At 43.1% G+C, this 24,701-nt stretch overlaps 2 protein-coding genes across 4 annotated transcripts in view; one reads left to right on the top strand and one right to left on the bottom strand.

Moving 5' to 3' along the window:
- The first annotated feature begins 671 nt into the window (after nt 1-671).
- On the top strand, nt 672-22,098 carry gdpd4a (glycerophosphodiester phosphodiesterase domain containing 4a). 2 transcript variants are annotated; one of them, XM_061217371.1, is made up of 16 exons: nt 672-828; nt 8,524-8,815; nt 10,214-10,317; nt 10,462-10,555; nt 11,154-11,213; nt 11,451-11,549; nt 11,696-11,789; nt 12,976-13,121; nt 13,536-13,618; nt 14,695-14,845; nt 15,780-16,004; nt 16,192-16,349; nt 17,571-17,718; nt 18,267-18,349; nt 18,634-18,719; nt 19,355-22,098. In XM_061217371.1, the coding sequence occupies exons 2-16, from the start codon at nt 8,633-8,635 to the stop codon at nt 19,468-19,470; spliced, it is 1,830 nt and encodes a 609-aa protein (XP_061073355.1). In that variant the 5' UTR covers nt 672-828; nt 8,524-8,632; the 3' UTR covers nt 19,471-22,098. The 2 variants fall into 2 exon arrangements, with proteins under 2 accessions (XP_061073355.1, XP_061073356.1); XM_061217372.1 differs by lacking the exon at nt 672-828 and adding an exon at nt 6,426-6,555.
- Nucleotides 22,099-22,240: 142 nt separating this feature from the next.
- myo7aa (myosin VIIAa) overlaps nt 22,241-24,701 on the bottom strand; it is a 42,790-nt gene continuing 40,329 nt past the window's right edge. For both annotated transcript variants that reach the window (XM_061216720.1, XM_061216719.1), the window contains exons 45-47: nt 24,499-24,582; nt 24,156-24,275; nt 22,241-23,935 (exon numbers count right to left, since the gene is read on the bottom strand). In XM_061216720.1, the coding sequence (XP_061072704.1) occupies nt 23,843-23,935; nt 24,156-24,275; nt 24,499-24,582 (297 nt within the window). In that variant the 3' untranslated portion in view covers nt 22,241-23,842. The remainder of the gene's footprint in view (nt 23,936-24,155; nt 24,276-24,498; nt 24,583-24,701) is intronic.

Genomic DNA, 24,701 nt, shown 5'->3' with positions numbered 1-24,701 from the left:
GAGCTTATTTTAGTGTAGAAATATCTTTACAGAAATGTTTATGATAAAGTAATATAGGCCTGTTTGTTTATTTCCCTCTGCAGATAGGCTATATGTTTTTTTATTTAAAAAAAAAAAAAAGCTTTTTTAAAAATCTAATATTACAGGCAAACTAAAGACAAAATTAATTTAGGCTACTTGAATTTTGATAGTTAGATAACTATATAGCTTCAGGGTCCTCGGTGTTTTATTTACAGCGTTAGAATGGATTCCTCTGGGAAACATAGCCTATCATTTTTCTAGTATTATGGGTTAGGCTGATAACTGATACCTCATGTCCCACGGCTTTTGCGGTATCCCTCAAAACATTTAAGAAATTGGGTTAACGTCTGTTCTGTTTGTGAAGTCAACAAAGAACACATTGGTTCATTACCCCAGGAATTGACGTTGTACAGTATCGTATTATGAAAAACCCTGCTGTCTGTCCGGCCCATTGTCAAAAGAAGCCGATTGAACGTGTGGAAAGTTTATACCTTATGCAATGGGATCCCTCAGCGTACTTCGAGTGCACAGAATAATATTTTTATTAGCCTTCAGTCGTGACATCAGAGACCAATCGAAAGAGTGTGGGAGAGGAACGCAGTGGAGAGAGCGAGAGCTGCTCTCTGTTTTGCAACAGGTAGGATTTGGAAGCAGTAAGCAGAGCAGGGCTTTACCTGCGCAGTTTCATCAGTGCGAGCTGCTACCGTATATCTCGCAACAACAGCGCAGCACTGCGGCTGACCATCGCGTGAAGATTAAAGGAGATTGGAGCCCAGAAAGAAAAAATAATCGCACGAATTTGCACGAGTAAGTGGAGCATACTTTGGTTACCCCTGATGTTAAATAAACATTTGTAGGCATATCTTTGAAATGACTATAGAGTTTTGGGAACATAGGCTATACCAACATTAGGTTATCTTCGCCGTATGCTCGATTATTTAGAAATAATACAGAATTATATTTTTAAGTGTAGAATCTGGTTATGTTTACATGTTCACATTAGTTTATTTATATTAAAAACGATGTGCAGTGCTTTGTACTGTCTCTGTCTGTGATGTTAGATCAGTAGGCTACAGCTAGCAGTTATACGCTACATCCCGAAACGTACTGTAGGCTGTGGAGAAACTGGTAGAATTTTTCTAGAAAGAAAAACGTTTCTCTGTTGGTAACACTGTTGGTAATGCGGTGTATCAACGGTTGCGGTCTGGGAAACTTGCTCGTTTGCCGGTTAAAATGCATGGTATATTCCTGAAAAAAAAAAAAAAAAAAAAAAACGGTAATAGCCAACCTAGGGCATGCTGCTATAGTTCCTTTTTAAAATACGACTTTTACTGAAGGAACTTCAGAATTTCATAGGTACAGAAGTTGTTCATTTGTTCCAATGGTTAAGCACAAACGGGGAGAAATAAGCAGAAAGCTAAAACATAAAATTCATAACGGTAGGCCTATATTTAGAAAATAATTTCCTGAATAATAGGAGTGTTGGAATTCTGGTTACACTTCATATTAAATATATATCAGAAAAACTGTTCATTCAAAGGCAAATGTTCCTGGATTTATCATTCATGTCCACCAGAGCCTTTGGTTAGTTTTTATTGTCTGTGCATTTAGTTTTGTTTCTTTCTTGTCGGTTCTTATGGTTCCGCAGAACTCACGTCATTCCATTCCCATTGGAGTCTTTAATTTTTGTATTGTAGTACTCGTAATTTTTGTGTTGTAGTTTACATGGTATATTACTATGATAACACTCAATAATCAGAAAACAACAAATATGATATGGGTCATATTCCGCGAATAAAATTATGCATATTTAATTATGTAATGATGTGAGCTGCAGTTTATTGCAGAATGTGTATGCTTGAAGGGGAAACTCGCACCTAAGTTCTCAAAGCTGCTTTGTTTACTCAGCGAAATAACGTTTTCTAAAACATCGGTGCTAAACGGATACAGATTAAATTGTAACAATATATTGTTTAAAAGCTAAACATCGAAAAATATTAAATTGATATTTGCAAAGAACAATATCATTATTGAATAGTAGCATTCCATAGAGTATGTATTATGTGTTCTGTTAAACTTGAAGGGTCTTGCCTCAGTGTGACAACAAACAGAGGGAAAGCACATGATGTAGCTGGCAGCATGCGCGTGGAATCCATTGCTTTCACTGTGAGCTGGGGCTTCTCAGAGCGGCTGGGCATGTATTCTTCAACTTGGTGCTATGAAGGAGAATGAATGAACAAAAGTGGTCTGCTACCAAAGCGACCTATTGTTCTGCCATTGTTTATTTCCCATTTTAAAAAATAACCCTTTGTATTCCATCCATGGTCAGCAGTCTCAGCTAAATGGGGGATTTGATACTTGGTCTTCTGAGTCCTTGAGATGACCTGGTCTTCATAAGACACTGCTGTGTAGAAGGAAACTGGGATCTGACATTTGTGCAGATACCTGGATGTGGAGTAATTGTGTTGAATTACTCCATCTCTGTATCTAGGCCTGTCTCTGTTTAATTGCTGCTTATTTTGTGTGGCACCGTGGAGATGATCTGTGACCAAGAGGCGTATGTAAAACATCATCAGGCCTGAACAGATGGGGACACTTCGGAAATCATTTCCTGTCGATGTTTATAGTTTTATTGCCAGACGGTTTTAACCTTTGCTGACATTTTAACCCCAAGCAAGTTGAATTACTTTTTTTTTTTTACTATTTCTTCATCTCAGCAACAGCAAGTGAAATATTTAACCAGTATATATATATATATTTAACTAGTGTAATCTTTTATAATATCTTTTACACTACGCTCATTTCACCATAACATTGTTCATAATACTTATTATGGATTGGATTTTGACAGCTGCTGATACATTTCCCCCATAATATGCATATACTGTATTTATTATGTTTGTACTACTCTATTATGTTCTATTATATTATAATTACAGTCTCATTGCTTTGTGTGTGGTGTATATCCATGCAGTGTGATTTATGCCCAGTGCTCATGATACGGCATTATACAGATCCTTCAGCCACTGTAATTAATTCCACCGATGAAACAGGGACCTGCAAGAGAGCCAGAAAATAAGTCTTTGTTGTGCTGTGTTTTTCTTATTTATATTTAAGGAGGTTTTCGGGGGGTTTTGCTGATACTGATACAGTTATGATTGCTACCTGTATCATACTGCTGACCCTTTTTAATTAGGCTGCCAGTAGCTACACATTTACAGTTTGTGGAAATACATGAGATCCAAAGGTGCAGATACTCAAGTGGCTAATCTACAGGTTAAAGAACATTGGTTATTACCTAGATTTGTGTGGTGGTTGGGTACCAATGCATTACCTTGATCCAGAGTTACAGTAATAAAGGAACTGCTTTCATAATTTGGTTAAGCTAAGAAAATTGTGGAAGTGAAAATGTGTTATTAATTTGAATGAAGGGTGCTAAATGTGAGGATTTGGTTTTCTTCTCCAGATCTCACCAGGCTGTTTTTGCAAGCTTCTTCTCAGCACAGGTATTAATGAGCAAAAAAACATTTCACCAGTGTTAAAATTGGACATTAGTACAGGAACAAGAGAACTGCAACGTTAGATTGAATCCTAGAAAGGGTGGAGCCATCATATACTAGCTATCTGCAGCCCACGGGTTTGAATTACAGTAATCTCACTGCATTTCTGAGCAGAGTCATTTTATTGGTGCACATAAATCAGCGTTGACAGCCCATGGTAGTTACCCATTATGAGCTTTCACAAGCCTAACATTGGCATCACTAGAGGAAAGCTTTTGCTGGCCATCTTGTCTGGCTGTTTTTAGTGTTAATACATATTCTATTTTAAGTAGCTGTTCCTTTTGCCCAGGTAGTACCCTAGCAGTATTCATTTGTTCCATGTTGTACCCAGAGGAAATTGTGTCCACAGGGGGTTATTTTCTATGCCATTGCTGCACATTCACCACACAATTTGTTGGTTTTAAACTCAGCAATGGTACATCTTGTACTGTGTCTCTGTGGTTGATATGTAATTGGTGAACCTCACACTGAGCATGTCCTGTATGGGCTTGAGAAAAATAGGTTAGCAGTGACTCTGGGGTACCTCTTACCTGGGGAAACACTGAAGCCCTGCATCCATGTCCACCAGTTGTCACAAATATCCTTATGGAGTTACAGGTACAAAGTGGTTGAATGATTGAATGGTTTTTCATACGCACTCCAGACAGTTCAATGCAACAACAAAATAACATTTTACGAACATTTGTTTACCTACATTTTCCATTTTCAGTAGATTAAAGATTGGATGGATATGTAAAATATGCACTAGTAGGAATATAAACATTTTCACATTTTAATTACAGCTGAGGCTAGATGAAACCTTACTAGATATAAATTAAATAAAGAGAGAAAGAGATTTTAATTGAGCTTGTCTTTATTGATCTTGGTGGAAGGACAGGCAAACGATTCACCACAGGAGAGGACAGGACGATGGGCTCTGAATGCCAATCTGCTCTTACATCATATGGGACTGCAGGGTCATTCTGTCAAGGACAGAAGTCACCATGACAACAGCTAGTAGGCAGGGACAGGATATCCATCAGAGTTTGCTGTTGGACATGCAGATAGGTGCTTGGCGTAAACATGGTAGGGTGCCGCATGTTTTAGCATAATGGTTGAGGCTGGTGGGTCGTCCACTTAGTCTAAAAGCAGACAATATGCTGCAATCACTGGCAGGCACATACATGTTTGAGACCCGTCACTGCACAGGAAGTAAACAGGAAGTTCTGTCTCATGTCTTTCCAACCCTGTTGTTAGGCTGTTGTTATGTTATGCTTCTTAGTGTTTATTTACAGTTATTCTTGGAGGGGTTGCCATGTTCCCATTAGATTGTGTTTATTGCTGTTTGGTTTGCTGGTTGTTTGCGTCACAGTGCTGTTCCTGCCCAATGTGCCCCTGTCCCTACACACCTGACAGTAACATGACTGAATGACGAAGATGGGACACTATTTTTACTGTAATCCCTTGCCCTAATGCCCTGTGAAAGGCTTATAGGTCCCCACAGGAAGCCGTGGATGACTCCTGAAATCTCTACAGGTGTCAACAGGCTTCTTATCTGTTTTCATCGTGTCAGATGCTTTACCCTGCCCGACCCCCTTGCACTGCCACATCTCAGGCCATCCGTATCTCCCAGACACACTCTCCCCATGTAGGCCCAAACATATGCACACCGCACATACACATAATTGGTTGCTATTTTATTATTATTACTGTTGTTATACTAGGTTTTTATACACCGTGGAATGGTGCTATGCATTCTGGACACAAGAATACAGGAATTAAAGAAAGTTTCAAGGAGTGCTTACTCTACATTTGAAAAGCATGACATCATGAATTGAAATGACATCATGGATTGAAATGCTTTTCCCCGTGTAGTGCTAACACTGGGTGCTATCTGGGCTTGTTGTATTTCTCTGTATAAAGTTCTCCTGTAGAGGTGGGGTAATGAATTGTGTGGTTTTATTCTCTTCAGTACAGCGTACCTGCTGGGGTTGCAGACAGCTGCTTCACATTGTATCACCATGCTGTCCTTCTGGGCTCTCCTGTGTGGAATCCACAGGTTTATTCATTTATAGAATAAAATGCTTTAGTTTTCGTATTTCTTCTGTCCTCAGCAGTGAAAGGGGCTTAGTTTGACCTCTAATGCAAACCTAGACAAATGAGCCTGGGATTCCCTTCTCAGGTGTCTAACATGGCGTATAGTGAATGTTTTTTTGCTTTAGTTGAGTTGCAAATGTTTCTAGCATAAGCCACTAGCCAGCATGTATCTTTGGTTTCTTTCTTTTGGGGTTGATTCATATGAAACTAAATCCAGTGATTATAGTATTTCACCCTGTGATTATAGTATTTCACTGTAATTTGCACTGTTATTATCGCAATGTTATTTAATTGTCTCATCACCCTAACCTATTATGTGGTGGCTTACAGTACAGCCCACAAACACCATACTGTACAGCACTTCCCATTTGGACTGTTTGTCACTGGAGTAATTAAGGCAAAGCTCCCTGTGCAACCCTCCCCAGAGTCCAGTACCTTAATCCTCAAACATGACCTCTCTATACTTCAGAACAAATTGACGTCTTTCAATGATTGCTCAACATCTACTGTATAAAGTTGTGCTGACCTACATTCACAAAGACAGTACATGTTGGTCCAGCGCTAAAAGTGGATAGGAGCACACAAGCTTCTACAGGTATATGAACTGCTGGCATCATGCTAGGTGCCTTTTTATCTGAGTAAATAAGAAAAGGTGAGCACTGGGCAGGGAACAGTGTTGAATTACACTCATTCCTATGGTGAATGGGAGGTGCTTGTTGCCCGGGGACCAGTGTCTTCAGAATAACAGACATGCCCCTAAGCAGTCCTGGCTAAGGAAAGGGCAGAGCACATACTGAGTTCTGAAGGGTTGTGTATAGTTTTTACCCCTGCATATCCTGGGTAAACAGGGCAGTGTCTACGTGTCTCATACTCAGACCTGGAGACTTCAGAATTGGAGGTAAATACCTTTCTTTTGAAGTTATGATGGAACTGTAAACAGTATAGCTATCCTCACTGACATGCAGTGGTGCAACTGTGTACACATGTTTTTAGGATGTGGTGGGGGGGGGGGGCGTATGAATGAGGGCACATGTGGCCTAGGTTTGGAAGGCTGAAAAATGGAAAAGGTGGGAAACCATGCTCTTGGGTGACTAATGACCAAGCCTCATTCTGTCATACACATGGGAGTTGATGGTGGTGTTTTGCTACGGAAACTATCAGGGGTCCTACAAAAGTGGGTAAAGATCTGTTCAGGGCCGAAAACACAAAACAGGATTGCAGAGTTATCTGGATAACTGCACTGAGTAAAAACCCTTCAAATTGGGAACATGGACTGGGCTGTTTCTGGTCTAACTCAGTACAGTTATCAAGCTAACTCGGTAATACTACTTTCTGATATGCCCCCATGTACTGAATGGAGTCACATAGAAATATAGTAAACTCCGATCAACAGTTACATACCTGTTACCATACACTGGCTGTTTTCACTATAGTATACTGATTGTACTATAGACTCAGCACACTGCTTTATATATACCGTAAATCCTCAAATTGTGGCCGGGGTCTTTTATTTACTTAGGCTGCACAAAGCACAGGCCTTTATTTTGGGCAGGCTTGTATTCGAGGCAGGCCTTTATTTCTTATTAGGCTTCTGTTGTAAAATTTTATTCTTAGAAATAAAGTAAAAGGCTACACTTAAAGTGGGCCAACACTGTTCAACACTTCCTGTAACCGTTCAGAAATCAATTCGTGTAGGCTAATCAGGAACACCGTTTGGTTAGTCATAGTGTCAGTCTTAACAGACTTAGTTTATTGCAAATATTCTCAAACACAATAAATCACATGCAAGTCCAAAATCCATAAAATAACAACTTGCCAGACACGCCTTCATGAACAATAACAAATTAGCGTAGATAACAGCAAGTTAAGGATCTTTTTTTCCTAAAGTGCGTTTTATTGTGAGACATGCGTTTCGTTTGGAGCAGCATACCAGTAGGCTATCAAAAGATTTTCACTTTGGTTTGGGATTTAATTTACTTTTGGACTGTTTGATTCTATTGCTAAATGTTGGGACTGATGGGCACTGAAATCTGGGGGGTATTTGATAGTTCACTGTTAAATTTTATGTAGTTGAAAGAGTGTCGGGATTTCCACCCGTCTGTTTATTGCGAGCCAAGGCAGCCGCTTTCATTCATTCATTGAACGTGCGCTGTGCTGTAAATCCATGGAAACCTTACTGCATAGCCAAGTAGCCTAAATTGAGTTAATTTTTAATTTTGCCTGATTTACTTTTTATTAAATTTGTAGGCTGGAATGCCTCGCGGCAACAATTGTGTTTAAATGTATACTGCTTCAGACTTTGGCAAGCTACTCAGAAGGGGGCGGCAAGCGACTGGTAGCTTGAGAGCAACGTGTTGGAGACCCATGGTGTAGGACAACGACTTTTCATTGGCAACAGTATTAAACCAACCAACAATATAAAATATTAAGTAGAGTTCTTTTATTTCATTGAGTTAAATCGAAACAATGTCTTCTAGTGCTCATGGACTGATAGCCCTACTGGTAGGCAATATTACCCCGGCTTGTATTTGGGGGCCGGCCTTTATTTGTCCGAATCGACCACGCCCCCGGCTATTATCCGAGGCCCGGCTTCAAATAGAATTCCGGACACAGTTTGAGGATTTACTGTATATTGAAAAAGTATTCTGTCAAACATATGAATTCTGCAAACAGAACTGTGCACTCAGTATAATACGCTCTCTACCGTAGAACTTTGTTTGTTTGGCTGCTTCGGTTGACAGTTGATTGAATGGCTAAAGCATTTACTGAACCTACAGTGCTAAACCACAAATTACGACTAGAATATAAAATGGAAGAATTTCTTGAACTGTGCGATGGGCTTTGAGATCTCTGCCTCTTTCAACAGCTTTCCCTCAAAGCTGAGCAGATTCGGGGCCCTGCTCCTTTGCACCCTCCTCTTCTTCTTCCTCCGGCCTTCCGCTCCTCGTCCCTCAATGGCGTGGAGCGACTGATCCATGGGCCGCTCCCCCGTCTCCCTGTCCAAACTGAAACTGGGGAAGCTGAAGGTCGTGCGCCGGCAGCTGCTGCAGCGCTATGAGCACCAGCCCTTCATCTCCTGCCTGGCAGGTCTGTACGGCTGCCAGTGGAAGCGCTACCAGAGGGCACGTGCCCAGCCGGGGGAGTGCTGCTGCAGCAAGGTCAGCTCCCTGCGCCTTCTCCCCCCGCTGTCCTGCCTGTTCCCCTGCCATGCTGTGGTACCACTCCAGACCACTGCCCTGTCTAATTCCCCTGTTCCCCTGCCATGCTGTGGTACCACTCCAGACCACTGTCCTGCCTGTTCCCCTGCCATGCTGTGGTACCACTCCAGACCACTGCCCTGTCTAATTCCCCTGTTCCCCTGCCATGCTGTGGTACCACTCCAGACCACTGCCCTGTCTAATTCCCCTGTTCCCCTGCCATGCTGTGGTACCACTCCAGACCACTGTCCTGTCTAATTCCCCTGTTCCCCTGCCATGCTGTGGTACCACTCCAGGCCACTGTCCTGCCTGTTCCCCTGTTCCCCTGCCATCCTGTGGTACCACTCCAGACCAGTGTCCTGCCTAATTCCCCTGTTCCCCTGCCATGCTGTGGTACCACTCCAGACCACTGCCCTGTCTAATTCCCCTGTTCCCCTGCCATGCTGTGGTACCACTCCAGACCACTGCCCTGTCTAATTCCCCTGTTCCCCTGCCATGCTGTGGTACCACTCCAGACCACTGTCCTGCCTGTTCCCCTGCCATGCTGTGGTACCACTCCAGACCACTGCCCTGTCTAATTCCCCTGTTCCCCTGCCATGCTGTGGTACCACTCCAGACCACTGCCCTGTCTAATTCCCCTGTTCCCCTGCCATGCTGTGGTACCACTCCAGACCACTGTCCTGTCTAATTCCCCTGTTCCCCTGCCATGCTGTGGTACCACTCCAGGCCACTGTCCTGCCTGTTCCCCTGTTCCCCTGCCATCCTGTGGTACCACTCCAGACCAGTGTCCTGCCTAATTCCCCTGTTCCCCTGCCATGCTGTGGTACCACTCCAGACCACTGTCCTGCCTGTTCCCCTGCCATGCTGTGGTACCACTCCAGACCAGTGTCCTGCCTAATTCCCCTGTTCCCCTGCCATGCTGTAGTACCACTCCAGACCACTGTCCATTCTCACTCTTACTGTAGGCTGCACAGAAAATGTGACCTATATACTGCAAACACACACACACACTCACTTCAACATTTCCCGCAAATAGTCCTCCACACACCCACAATTCCACACAAATCCTGTCTCTTTGGTCTATTAAAAGGCTGATTTAGTCACTATTTCTTTGCTGATTCAATTAAAAATGTGCTGGTCGTATATTGATTTGACTACCCCATTTGCTGACAGTAAACATTTGCCGTAACGGGAGAAGTAGTGTTTTCCACTTAAAAAGACAGTAAGATTGGTTCTGCTGATTTCCTTTTGAAAACGTTTTTTGCAAGTTTTGAAATTTGACATCCAATCATTCAAATCAAGTCAAACCAATACGTCTTCATATAATCTCTTCTCTTTTATCTCTGTCTGTCTTAACAGTTGGAATGTGGCAGTTTTGGGATCCTGATATTGACATTTTGGCTTGCCTTGGTGTTCCTGTACTTCTGGAGTGAGGCACAGAATGACTATAATGACTTTGACTGGTAGGTCTGACGTACACGTCATCGCCGGACACCACCTGTCATACCGCCCAGCTTATGATAAGGGGATCTCAGGCATTCTGATTCAGTGTCACTGATTTGTCTGAGGTGTAAGATGATCTCTCGGCTGTGGCTCTTTCCTTCTAGGTTCAATTTTGGGAAACTGGGCTTCTGGTTCCCTTGGTCATTGGTCTTGCTGATTGTTACCGCTGTGCTCTTCACATACATCGCCATCTTGCTGGTAAGCAAAAGCCTGGTGTCTTCCAAGTTTATAGCTCCTCCCTACATATAGTCATGTATTAGCACCTTCACGCCAGTATGACCTTTCTTCTCATTCAATTTTGGTTGCCTGGTAATTGCTACTGTGCTAGCATGCTGAACTAACCTCTATTCCTCCCTGGCTCAGTGACAGAATGAGTTCAAATTGCAACAGCCCTAGCCCTCACCCTAGCCCTACATCTACAGTATACCCTAAGCCAACTAGGTTCAGTAAGAATAGCAGTAAAAGTGACGATAAGATCCATAAAGTTGCAGTTCCACCATGGAATGACACAGAGGAAAAATAGTGGCATTCCCTATATAGGTTGTTCCTTGTGTAATTTGACACAGTGTGAATGTGACACAGGTGTGTGCAGTGATAAGCTATTTCCTCTGGTGTTTGAGGGACTGAAAATGTTTTTTTGTGTGCATATGTGCTGTGGTCAGGCTGTTATCTGTGCGGTTTGACACAGTGGACGTGTGGATGTGCAGGTGTGTGCAGTGATAAGTCATTGTGGGTGTTTGTGCTGTGGGCAGGCTGTTATCTGTGCAGTTTGACACAGTGGGCATATTGTTTGCAGGTGCTCGCAGTGTGCCTGCTCTCTGAGGGACAGAGGCTGTACTTACACTGGAGCCACAAGGTAACTAGGCTGCTTCCAGATCATTCCAACCTGCTTCTCCCCTCTGCTTCTTCCCCTCTTCAGACCTATTCAGTGTTCAACGGATATTTAATTACAATACTTTAATAGAATAGTGATATAGGTAACAAAAACATTTTCTTATTCAATACCCCCCCCCTTCCATTAGACATGGATGAAAAAACTATTGTGTAATTTAAGAACGTTTCATGACTCCACTATAAATGTGTTTTTTCATAGATTGGGATCCTGGTGACACTGACATTCTCCATTAGTGCCACTGCTGTGCTCTCTGACTTGTGGGGCAAGGGTTGGAAAACTCTCCTTCTGTCATTCCAGGTGGGTCATCTGTCGTTTGTTGATATACCTATAGATAATTTACATTTTCCCTCTCATGCAGTCTATTAAATGTGAAGTACCTTTGAATTGAAAAAACATGATCGCCATTTTTAACATTGGTCTTTTGTTCTTTGGTGTCTGGATAGGTCACGGCACCTTTCCTGCATGTGGGTGGAGTATCGCTAATGACACTCTTGTCCTGGCCAATAGCGTTGTACTTTTTCCGCATGAATAAAAGAGGTAAGTACGCAGGTCTGAAAGCAGGGGCTAAATGGGATTTTAAAAAGTTTGATTTCAATAGCATGCGCAAGGGTATCAGAAAGGCTGGTCTAAGGGTGATGGCTCGGTTAAGAAACCTGGCAGTGTTGACGCACAGCTCGACCTTCGTCACAATACTGAGTGGGTCCTCTCACGTTGCCATGGCCACCATATTTACTGCAGCCGCAGTGATGGGAGAAACTTCTGCTCTGAGTCATGCCTGTGCTTTCAACCCTTTCTAAGTTACGAGTCAGAGGCTGAGAGAGCCATAAAAGGATGTGGGATCAAGCAGCCCCCCTTCCCCATCCACCCCCACACTGCTGCCACTGTGCCTATCAGACACTTACATCATTGTCATTGTCAAATGCACTCTTTTCTCTTTTTCTAAAGGACAGTTCAGCCTTGAGCTCCTTAGTTCAAAACCTTAACAGAAAAGCTTCACTCTGCTTTCACTTTTACAGTTTTCCTTTTTTTTCATCAACACTGCCATCAATGTCTCTGCCATTCATTCTGTTCCATGATTCACCATGGGAAAGGAACTAAAACTATAGATGATATAACAGTTGAACCATGCATGACCTTTTTAATCTGATTGGCTGTGGTGCACTGACTGGTCATCCAATTAACTATGCTATCTGTACAGAAGTGGCCTGGTTGCTTAATTTAGTGGGTGTTGCGTAATTACGAGGCCACATTTGCAGTATTTTGGCAGAAATAATGCCAGTCTTCAATCTGTGTAATCCGGCCTTTTGGTTGTTGTTAGCAGAACCCTTCCCACTGCTTTTGATCCCTGAGAAAGCTAACATTGTAAGTGCAGAGCTTATTACATTTTTTCAGAAGGCAGCAGGGGGCCCTGAATGTGGAAACTGTAGGTAAAGTTGCACTGTGGTTAGCATCCTGTTTCTTAGATGTAGAAATACACAGGTTTGAATCTTCCTGTGGGATATCCCTGTTTTAAATGAGTAGCAGACTAACTCCGTATCTGGGCCTTCACTGCACCTGATTTTGCACTCCTGTATCTAGTGCACTGTACTACACTGTGTGTGTGTGTGTGTGTGTGTGTGTGTCTGTGTGTGTGTGTCTGTGTGTGTGTGTGTGTGTGTGTGTGTGTGTGTGTGTGTGTGTGTGTGTGTGTGAGGCTCGTGTGACTCTGTGTCTCTACCCACAGGGAGGCAGGTGGCCATCCTTGGGCTGTACCTGGTGGTCCTCTTCACTCTGTACCTGGTGCCCCTTGGCATGTACTCCCCCTGCATCAAAGAGCAGGGCATGCTGGGACCTCCACCTGCCCTCATTGGACACAGAGGTGCTCCCATGGTAGGCTTGATTAATACATAGTGATTAATACATTGTGCTTATCTTTGCTATAAATGAGTGGGGACAGAGAAGCCACTTTGAATATATATTGGCAATTAGTTGGTTATAATGTCTATGCAGCCATCAGATTACCTTCCCACAATTTTCCACTAGAGAGGAAACCTCTGAGCTTCTCAGTTTTTGTCTGTTGTGTCTGTTTTGTAGTCAGTAGCACTGTGTGTGATGAAACTATGGTTTGGAACAGCTTCCTTAGGGAGTGCCAAGAGTAGACTTTTATGACACGGCCCTTTCATCCGAGGCCTGTCCTGAACCTGTTATGTTGTACAAGAGGACATGTTGACCTAATCCTGCGCCTGTCTGTGGAGAGCTGCTGCCCGTGGTGACAGAGGGGGTTTTGTGTTTGTCTGAAAACAGCTCGCCCCAGAAAACACACTGCTGTCCTTTGAGAAAGCTGTGGAAGAAGGGGGGGAGGGCCTGGAAACAGATGTGACAATCAGGTGAAGCATTCTTTATTTGTTTTGCCCTTTTATGTCTTTGCGTTTTTGATTAATGACCAGTTTGCATAAAACATTACACTGTGCCAGTGCAATTATGTAAATGCATCTCTACAATGTGCAGTATGCAGAGGGGCTGTAATGAATGGACAGTCCTGGCAGTATTGAGATGTGCTTACACTCTGTATTCACCACATATACATTAGGCTGGCAGGGTTTCCAATGGGAAAATTGGCTGGATTTGTGGTTTGTTGAGGGGAGAGGCATTATTTGAAGCAGAAAACAAGATAACCCCTTCATCTTGTGTTGAGGGTGGCAGGACACAATTCCAGAAATGTGGTGAAAAATGGCTAAATAAATGTATCTCATTATTAGTGCCCTTTTCCTAGCACCACGGCACACGTAGTGTGACTTGTGGGAAGGTCATTTGGTCCAGTTTGTGAGGGTAGCACTGGCGGTTTTGTCTGCATGCGTGCCGTAAATGTGGGCTTATCCGGTGAGGTGCTGTATCAGCTGCCTGTGGATCCCACTGGGTTGGATCTGAACCAGCCTGCTCCGGCAAGGTCAAACTCAGCACAACAATCTGTTTGGTCAGATCCTCAGAAATCATACCTCAGCAAAAACAAATACATAAAGGCCCATAAAACAGGTGGGCATTAATCTTCATTTGGCACCCGCAGGGCTTGGCATCTGCTTTCCAAGGTACTATTGTAGAGTAGTAATCTATATGAGATTCTGGCTTTGATTAAACTTAATTTAGTTATTGTCATTCCTCTCAAGATTTAATTGTATATTTCAATTGGTAAATTATGATATACTTGGCCCACCTTGATATTGATAAATTAGTATATATGTTTTCAGAAGGGGTTGGGGACCAGCATCCTATTTTGTGGTGCCTCTTAGCGCTCGTGCTAAAATGTGTATGCAGTCTGTGAGACTGCAATGAGTCTCTGCCAGTATTAAATGGATCCCCATTCAGAAAGCAACTTATCATTATATAGCCTTAGGCTATGACTTATATAACCTATGGAGCATTGTGTAATTGTCTTTGTGCTGTGGTTGGTGTTGTGCTATCTCAGTTACGATGGGGTGCCCTTCCTAATGCATGACAATACTTTGCGGAGGACGACCAACGTGCGCGAGGTGTTCCCCAACCGGACGGACACGCCGGCCTCCATGTTCACTTGGAGCGAGCTGGAAACGCTCAACGCCGGGGCCTGGTTCCTCTCGGTGAGCGTCCTGCTCTGAATGAGCTCGCTGAGGGTGCACCTGGCACCTTTGTCTCAAGACAGATATGTTTTCTCTTTATGTAGAACCCAGGGAAGCCTTAAGCCTGATTAATGCTTGATCCGGGAGGTTCCAGTACGGTCGTTCCAGGGATTGTGGTACTGGTGGAGGATCTGTATGGAGCAAATATGGAGGCTCTGTGTGTCCTCAAAATTTTTAAACTATACGGTGTGCTCCGTATTGTTCTGCAACAAAGCGATTGTATTGTCTCTGTAGCGCGTGCTGCTGTCTGGAATGTACTGAAACGATTGGGAGTATGAAGGCAGTACCATACGGCTGCTCCATACGGAGGCTGCCAGATTTAGCTTGAATTTGGCCTTAGCCTCTGTTCTCTCTCCAGCCATAGTAGGGCGTTTAACACCCACCTTTGAGACCAGACACATTAAATTAGTGGTTGACAGATGGCCTGCTGGCGCAAAACACAATTTGACCATTATTCTGTGTTTCATGTTGAGTTGTATTAATAAAAAATATTTGTTAATCTAAAATATTTCATTTCTCATCTGCTGTGAATTCACAAAGGCTGGCTGATAACTGATTGACCCCAGACACTCTCCAAGTCCATTCATGTTGTTGCATCAGTTGTGTTTTTCTATCCAATGAGTTTACAGTATATCTCTGTATCTCAGAATAGACCTAAGATGTTTGTAAAAACAAATACTGTGGTTAACCAGCCTGGGAGCTCCCGGGGTACAAGGCCAATCTATAAAATTCATTATGAAACATTTGGAAAAAAATCAATGGGAATTAAGAGATTTATGAAATGTATCTTGCCTGGAGTCACCAATATCTGCTGAGTCTGGCAGCCTGGGTTTGAAGTATGTGGTTGAGCTGGATGCAGACTGATCTTCCTCATCCTCATCCTCCTGTCCCTCAGCGTGACCCCTTTGGGACTGCTTCTTCACTGGACCCAGATGACCAGGTCAGGGCGCAGAACCAGACTGTCCCCAGGCTGAGGGACATCCTGGACCTGGCTGCTCTGCACGGCAAGCTGGTGATCTTTGACCTGTACCGCCCACCCAGAGGCCACCCTTACAGGGACACCTGGATCAACCGCACCCTGGAGGTCCTCCACAATGAGTCCTCCCTGAACTCCAGCCAGGTACAGCAGCCCATATCTCTGCCCAAGGCTAGAGCATCCCCTGCTCTCACAAATAAACTCTCAGTCAATAAAAGTGTATTAGCTAGTTATTAGAGTTGTAAAATGCTACTTGGATAGCACGTGCCCATGTTTTTGTTCATGTATGGGTGTGTGTGTGTTTTTAATGAGTGTTGCTTTGACCCTGCAGGTCTTGTGGCTGCCCTCATACCAGAGGGACCTGGTTCAGGAGATGGACCCTGCCCTGCAGCAGACATCCGGAAGCAAGGCCTCAATTGAGGAGCTGCAAGAGAACCATATTGTCAGGCTGAACCTCCACTACAGCTCCATGTCTCAGGAGCACCTCAGGTACTGCACCTCCATACAGTTTATTCCCACTGCTCCTCCACTCCACTTGCACTACAATTACATTACAAACTGCATAAAAGTGGTTCAGCTGCCAGAACATCAGGTAAATCAAACATCACATTTTCTTCTTTGCTTTACTCACATTTCCTTCTCTCTCATCAGTATTCTACAGTACTGTGTAGTATCCAAATTTTCTTTTTAATTTTAAACGGCTCATGTGCTCCTTATCAGTGTCATATTATGTAAGTCTGTGCACAGATGGCTGAATGAGTTCCCTGAAGCGCCCTTGATAACAGCCACAGCCTGAAGCGAGACAGACAAAGGGAGGGAGGGAGGGAGGGAGAGGTTGACAGAGGGCGGAAGTGGGCGGGCAGAAGGCTGCAGACTGTAACCAAGAACACCGTGTATCTGGGCAACGATTTTTCATCTGACAAACAAACACACAGACACACCAATTCACTGCCTGCGTTTTGGATACTCAATGAACAGTGCGCACGTGTGCTCACCCTGGCTGACTCACAGAAGCGTGGACACAGGCGCTCACGCATACAGACATGCACGTTGAAGTGTTGCACAAGCTCATTACTCCAAACACAGGGACAATAAAGAGTCATTACTGTGTGAACAAACACCTCGGCTGGGGCAGCAGCAGAGCCGTAATGGCTTCCCCTGAGCACTCAGCCACATGAACGGTGAGCCTCAGGAGTTTCACTGAGTCACCGTGCCATAGGGAATGCCCTGAGAATGGAGCCACCCGGTAGAGGGACGATCAACGGTAAAGGCTCTGCAGTTAAACTGAATGTTGTGTTTCCCTGGTCGCTAAAACAATGACTCAGGCATATGTGGGCTTAAACAGTGGCCCTTACGCTACCTGAGGAAGAGAATATGGGCTCGTAACACCTTGTAGCATCAGCACACCTGTGCAGTTAGGCCTTTTTTTGCTCTTATAGCTGTGTATTTGCCTTGTGTGGTTAAAGCCCAGTAACTCAAGGGTTAGCACTCAAAGGTTTTCTCTATATTTTTGTTTATAAACAGTGGTGTACATTTGTTCTGTAATTATAAATTGGTTAGATTAAATTGCTGTTTAATCACTGTCAAACTGTCAAGTTGCCATTGATGCGGTAGCAGTTAAGCTGTACATCTGATGTGGCCTCTGATCTGGTCTATGATGTTTGTATGCATTGAAAGTGAGCTGTATGTGACACTTGTATGCGTTTGCAGCAAGTACTCGTCGGTGAACATCGGGACGAACCTGTATGTGATCAGCCAGCCCTGGCTGTACTCTCTGGCCTGGTGTGCTGGGGCCCAGTCAGTCACCACCAACGCCCTGCACATCCTCAAGAACCTCCACAGACCCCTCTTCCTCATGGTGAGGCCCTTCACCCAATCAGCCGCCCAGCATCCCCACACTGTCCCTACCAATAGAAATGAAAAAAATGAATAGAAACATTTTTGCAGGTGGATAGGAAATGATGTTAAGACAATAAATTAATAGAAATGTGTTTAAGATATATGTTTAATATATGTTATATATATATATATATATATATATATATATATATATATATATATATATATATACTCAGTGAGCACTTTATTAGGTAGATCTGTACACCAGCTTGTTAATGCAAATATTTAAGCAGCCAATCATGTGGCAGCAACTAAATGCATAAAGGAATACAGAGGTGCTGTTTTTCAGACCAAATGTCATGGGGAAGAAATGTGATTTTGACAATGGAATGATTCTTTTAATATCTCAGAAACTGCTGATCTCCCTGCTGAATAATATATATATATGTGTATGTGTATGTTGATGTATATATTGTATGTATAAATATCCCCCCATCTCTACTAGAAAGGCTGTGGTCTCTGAGTCTGTTCTTGTTAACTCTGTGCGCTATTGTTCCTCTCTCTCAGACTCCAGAGCAGTACAGTCTGATGTGGATCCTGACAGACGTGGTGTCGGCAGTGCTCATCGCCTTGGTGTTTGGGTTCCATTGGTCAGCATCTTTACCATTCCCTGCACGTTAAAACACACACTCATTTGGGGAATGCACATTTTGCAGGGGATACTTTCTAATTTCCAGTTCATTATGTCCATTCATGCTTCACGTTCAACATTAGTTTAAACACTATATGTGTCTGAATTAAATGTAACAAATGTAACAAATCTGTTGGACATGAATATGAAGGTTTTGTTTGGTTGTAGCTTTATCTTTAAAGGCACTAGTACAGTTATTGCCTCAGCTTTCACACTGACAGTACTGACTGATTGTGGTTCCAGGTGGAGGGAGCGAGGCCTGCCCTTCTGGTCGGGCAGCAGACAGGCACACCAGAGCCTGCATGGAACCTACAGCAAGTTCAGGACCGGTGAGCTGCCAAGCTTAGCTGCACAGACTGGAATGCGCTTTGCTGAATATCATCAGCTGCTTTGTGTTTGTACCCTGGTGGCTTGACTGTGCTAGCCCTGTCATCATGCCTGGTGTCGACCTTGCTCTACACTATAATAATGCATTAACAAAAATCTTGTGTGTGACTTATCCACTCAGTTTGTGGGCAACACACAATACCGATCCCTGCAGCCAGTGTACAGTATACTAATCTCAGTTACACTATTGCTAGACATGTAAGTCTGGCTGTGTGGGGCAGGCCTAACACAGCACTAGAATCAGAGAGCCTGCTGTGATTGCATGTCCACAAGGTCCTAGAAGGGAGCGTTTACAATGAAGAAATCTGATGGCCCATCTGTAAGGTGCATGCCCAAAGAAGCCATCTAATAAAAATTAGGTTTTTGTATCTCCAATGGATTCTGTTGTTTTCTGAGGCACCAGGATGGGCTCTGGTTGCTGGGCCCAGGAGTCTTCCTTGTACTTGCATAGGCCATCTATGCAGGGCTACCCCTTGCTTGTGTTATGACTCTCACTGTGCCTGTTATGACTCTCACTGTGCCTTGACCCTTTGACCTTTTGATACTTGACCCCTGACAGTTGCCCTTCTGTCCTCAGCGGAGCTCAGTGACGTGTGGTCCATCTCCGGGGTCAGTGTCCGTGGAGAGGCCCGAAGCCAGCCCCCCACTCCCAACCTGGCCACCATTTCAGAGCAGCCGGAGCCCCCTGTCTGAGACGGAGAAAGGAAGACAAGAGCTGCCTCTCCTCGGTCCTTAAACCATCCAACCAGTGCCCCTCCCCACCTGGCAACCAATAAACTCTCACTGCTTTCTGGCAGTGTATTTAACACGGACAGTTCTGGCTTTTGGCAAGCCGTCCAGAGATTCACGCTGTGACATTATTTTTATATGTGAGGTAAGTTTCCTGCTGTGACTAGCTGCTGCTGTGAAGGGAAGTGAAAGAAAACCCTTCTGCTGTTATCTCATTTAGACTAATCATGATTCAGCCAACCCCCCCCTCCCCGCCCCCCCCCCCCCCCCCCCCGAATTAGCCTAGAGGCACGAACAGACCTGAAGATGACCACCCCAACGTGCCCAATTAAACAGGGACCCTCTGGACCCCTCCCAATGCCCAACAACCCCCTGAAGTGTGACGACCCACACAAAAAGCTCACGGGGTTGAGAGTGAGAAGCAGTGGTGTTAATATGGAGTCACCATACCGTCTCCTCTTCAGACATGGAATGGGACATTAATGACTTGAAAGAGGAATGCCAAGCCTGTATACAGTGAATATGATAGAACTATTTATATTTTACGTTCATGTAAAACATTCACAGCAGTGAAAAAAATATTAGAGACCGTCATGTTCTATATGTTTCAGTGAGTGTGTGGGTGAGTGGTGCGATTTTGTGTGTGTGGGTGTGTGTGTCTGTGTATGGATTTATTACAGCAAGACTTCAGCTATTTCAAGATATTGTAATGTATGAATGTACCATAAAGCAGGGGGTGCATTGTGCCCCCCCAGCCTAGCCAAGCTTTAGCATGACATTAAAATCAAAGTGCTGCTTTGAAAAGGTTTAGCACAGACAGAAACAACCAAGTAACTGGTTATGTTTCTCATCTGAGAAGAGATTACCTCTGCTGATAATTTGCCTCTAAATGTAACCAATTTTCTTCATAATGAAGGCAGTATAATGAACCTCAAAACCTAATAATGAACCTCTTGCAATCATAGCCAAGTTTCTAGTTATATGACCTTCTGTAACTTTTTTCTTTTTTTTTTTCCAAATGTGAATGGTCGTTACTTTTAATTAGCTTATAAAAAACATGCATGAATATTCAAATTAATTGACTGCCAACTATTCATGGTTCCACTTTCCTTAGCTTTTTGGTTCCTTAGCTTTTTTGTGATGAAATGTTTTTATTCAACAAAAATTCTCAAACATAATATTCAACAGTCTTTTTTTCCCCTTAAGCGATTCCCCCACCCCCCACTTAGCACAAACGTCTTGTTTTAGAGCTCATGGATAACTAAATATAATTATAATATAAACCGTGCACTTAATGGCTTTTCCTAGCATGTTGTTTTTTTTCTTTCAGTAGGATAAAGCACGAGTCCAAGCATGTTTACTGCACAAGCCTCTACAAGCGACTGAAAATTTATCAATGCCTGTATTTCCAAATAATTTCATGTTTACAAATATGTATATAGTATATAACAAACTACAATCTTAAAGGTTCATGGAACACCCAAAAGAAGACATTTTCTGACAATTCTTTGATTTGAAAGGAGACAGAAGACAAAAACTTTACAAATACAACAACATATGTGACCTGCTCTATCAAAATCCCAAAACATACTACTCGAAATAATATTTCTAATGATACCAAAGTTATCTCTCTACTCCAGATATCAAGGGAGTTGTATCCCATTGCATTTTCAGTGCCACCAAACCAAAAGTACAGCTTCAAAGTTTCATTGCGTTAGTTAGTGAGGCTGGGAGACTACCAACACTTGGCTAACAAAACTCTGGCGCTATATGTACAGTATAAACCTTCTTACATATAAACCCTTTGAAACTATATTTTTAGTCTGAACATTTACTCTTGACATTAGGAAATAGAGACAACCATAAAAGCAAATACATTAAAATGTAGCCACAAACGCAGCTGTTTGTGACTGGCAAACAGTGACAAGCTGGCTAGCCTGCAAACAATGCAAAACTCCGGTGTTACTTTCACTTTGACATCTTGTGTTTAAAACCTTAAAAACTACAAATGTTTTACGCTGAAATTGGCAGTGAAACGTACAAATTATGAAAACGAAGACCACAGTCAAAAAATAACATTAACATAAACATCGATGTATGTGAAATTGGCCGTCGAAGCATACGGCTGATTATGATGGAGCAGGTCATATATACTTCTTGCAAGCAGGTGCTGCTTGATGGTGAAAAACAGAGACTTGCCATTACCCTTGGCAGTGTCCCACACTGGCCCCAAGAGTATGTACGTATGACCGTCAAGTCAAATGTGACTGCAGCTCAGGTACTTCAGAAGACTGTATGGAACATGTCTTGCATTTGTCTAAAAGACAAGAATGGTACAGTAGTGCTTTATTCTGCTGCTCATTCCTGTGTAATGCAGGCTCCTGTGAAAGACTGTGGGGTCTATGTGTTGTAGGCCCTGCAGACATCATTGTTACTAAAGAGCAACTATGTAGCTACGTTCTGCGCTATGTAATAGAGTGCCATTTATTTTTATGCTGTGTGGATGAGAGGCATGATATTATTTCATAGTAACCCCTCTCTGTACTGTAAGATTAACATCCATCCCATATTAAAAATTACATTTTGAGGTAATTCTGCCTTGTTTTTTTGTCATTTTTGCAAGGAATAGAAGGAATTAAATATGGATTAATCTCTAAAATTGATTTTTAAGGCTTTTTAAACACATTTTGTAGCCCTGGATAGAAAACACGATATCGGAATTTACTGCCACAAGTGGATTTAAAGACAATTTTATTTGTTCGGTTTTATAAAACAGCAGTTTCCTTTCATAAGGGAAAACTGCATAAAGAGGTAACCATTCTCTCAGCTGTGAGCAGTTCAAATACAAAATACTTTTTATGTGCATTCAGAATTAAAACAGTATTACAACATAGATACTGCTTGCATTAAATATATATGAAACATTTTGTTTACTTGAGTAAACTAGACACACAACCTATGGGACAGAAATCTAAAACCATTACTTCACATGCTTTAGGACCAATCACCATTTCAGAAATACTTGACCACTGAAATGTTATATTCTTTCAGATTAAACTAGGAAGATACAGACTGCCCTACTTAAGTTGTGTTAATAAAGTAACATACATGCTAGAATTTACAAGGATACACTGCTCACAGTACCTCTTTGGTCAGTGTGCAACAAGAGGTTCTGCAGTGTGATATCTCACTTCAGATGAATGCATGTAGTTGTGAATGATCTTTAACAAAAATAAGTTAGTATTTGATCCTGGGCAAGGCTTCCATTGGATCCTATCCTAATCAGCTGTGCTGTGCTATGCAGGGAGAACATGTACATTTTCAGTAAGACCAGGGCCTACCTCCTCCACACAAAATAAGCATAAACTACATACTTTCTCAATGTTACCTGTTTTCAGTTAAATGATGCAAAGGCCATGAGTGAATTTAAGACAGTGTAACTGTATATAGGACAACTACAGAATGACTGGAAAACAATCAGACTTCTGCACAGGGTATAGTGATCATCTTAAGGCCTTCAAAAGCAAGGAAAGGAATCCATAACAACAAAACCCATTCAGTTACAAGTTTGTAAACCCATGTGAAAAGACCATTTTTAAACAATTTATTAATGCTTTTACTGTAATTCTATCTATCCAGTATACTTAAAGTAACTAATCATACAGTGACAAAATTCAACACCCGTGTTGGCCAGTGCTCACATGACAGTAAGTGTCCAAAGGCAAGCTACTGCACTTTCTTCAGCTCTTGAAAAAGTTTCAAGTACCACTCTTTTTTTTCCAGATAGAAATGTTCAGTTTATGTGGACATACAAGTGTGTATATTGAAGGGGTGGTATGCAATTGCAGCAGTGACTGATGAAAGCATCCTTGTCCTGTCCTGGGGGGTCCTGACGGGCTGCTCGGTGTAACAGGAGGGGGTTGGGCTCAGAGGTAGTCGTCCTCACTGGAGAGGGAGAGCTCGTCCACATCGAGATCGGCTGAGCTGCAGGAGGGACTGGGATGGACTGGGATGGGCTGGGACGGGCTGGACTCAGAGGTAGTCGTCCTCACTGCAGGGGGGCGAGAGGGAGAGCTCGTCCACGTCAAGCTCGGCTGAGCTTCAGGAGGGACTGGGATGGGCAGGGACGGGCTGGGACGGGCTGGACTCAGAGGTAGTCGTCCTCACTGGAGGGGGGCGAGAGGGAGAGCTCGTCCACGTCGAGCTCGGCTGAGCTGCAGGAGGGGCTGCGGCTCATCCTCCACAGCTGGGTGGAGAAGCTCCGCCCCCAGCTGCAGGGCTGGCCCACGGGCCGGAGCAGGCGAATCAGCTCCACCGCCTCTCGCCAGTAATCAGTTCACTTGCTGATGCCTCGAGAGTTGCGCTGCTTGCTCATGGTGGTCAACATCTGACTGATGTAGGAGGTCAAAAGGTCATCCATCTTGTAGCCCTGGGAAACAAAAAGAACAGTGTTGATGGGACTACTGTACATATAATTAAGACTCATGTTGTGGCTATTCCATTCTGCATGTTATCAGTTCTGCTTCCTATCATCTGATAATAATTATATATTATATCTATTATATGATATATTATCATAATTATTTGTTTCTTCTTTAACTCTAGAGCAAGGACAGTTTGTGTTTCTGGTTCTGCGTTGTTCTCCTCACCAGTGAGGTCTCACACAGCAGCTTGCTGCCGCGCACAAGGTTGCCAATGGTGATGTGAAAGTAGGTGTTTCCACTGCTCCAGTTGGAAATCTTTGTGAAGGGATGTGTTGTTAAGATGTCCTGCACAAAAACAGATCATCAGATTAATAACACCAGCAGAAACAATATGCATATACATATACAGGACACATTATTTTATTAGCAGACAGTCCTATTTTATGAATGGGGTCCCCCATAGTTTAAACTGTTCTGCCAACACAAATACATACTTATATTGAAGAACCTTATATGCGGTTACACAGACAGTATTTTGGCGTGTTCTCAGAGACTCTATTTCACTCACCTTGTTCTTCGGGTCAATCAAACTAACACCATGCTTGTTGATGGCTATAAGCAGAATCTCAGGGAAGTTTGGCTCTGTAGTTTGCTGTGGGGAACATTATGAGAGAAAATCAAAATGAGATGAACTGGCAGATCCACATTCCCGTGATGTGCACTGACCCAGCCAATCTCCTGGGTCCAATTACAGTTGACAGAACCTCTTCA

The sequence above is a fragment of the Conger conger genome, chromosome 13, assembly GCF_963514075.1.
Source record: "Conger conger chromosome 13, fConCon1.1, whole genome shotgun sequence".
Taxonomy (NCBI): Eukaryota; Metazoa; Chordata; class Actinopteri; order Anguilliformes; family Congridae; genus Conger; species Conger conger.
This window is presented reverse-complemented; position numbering and strand designations above follow the sequence as displayed.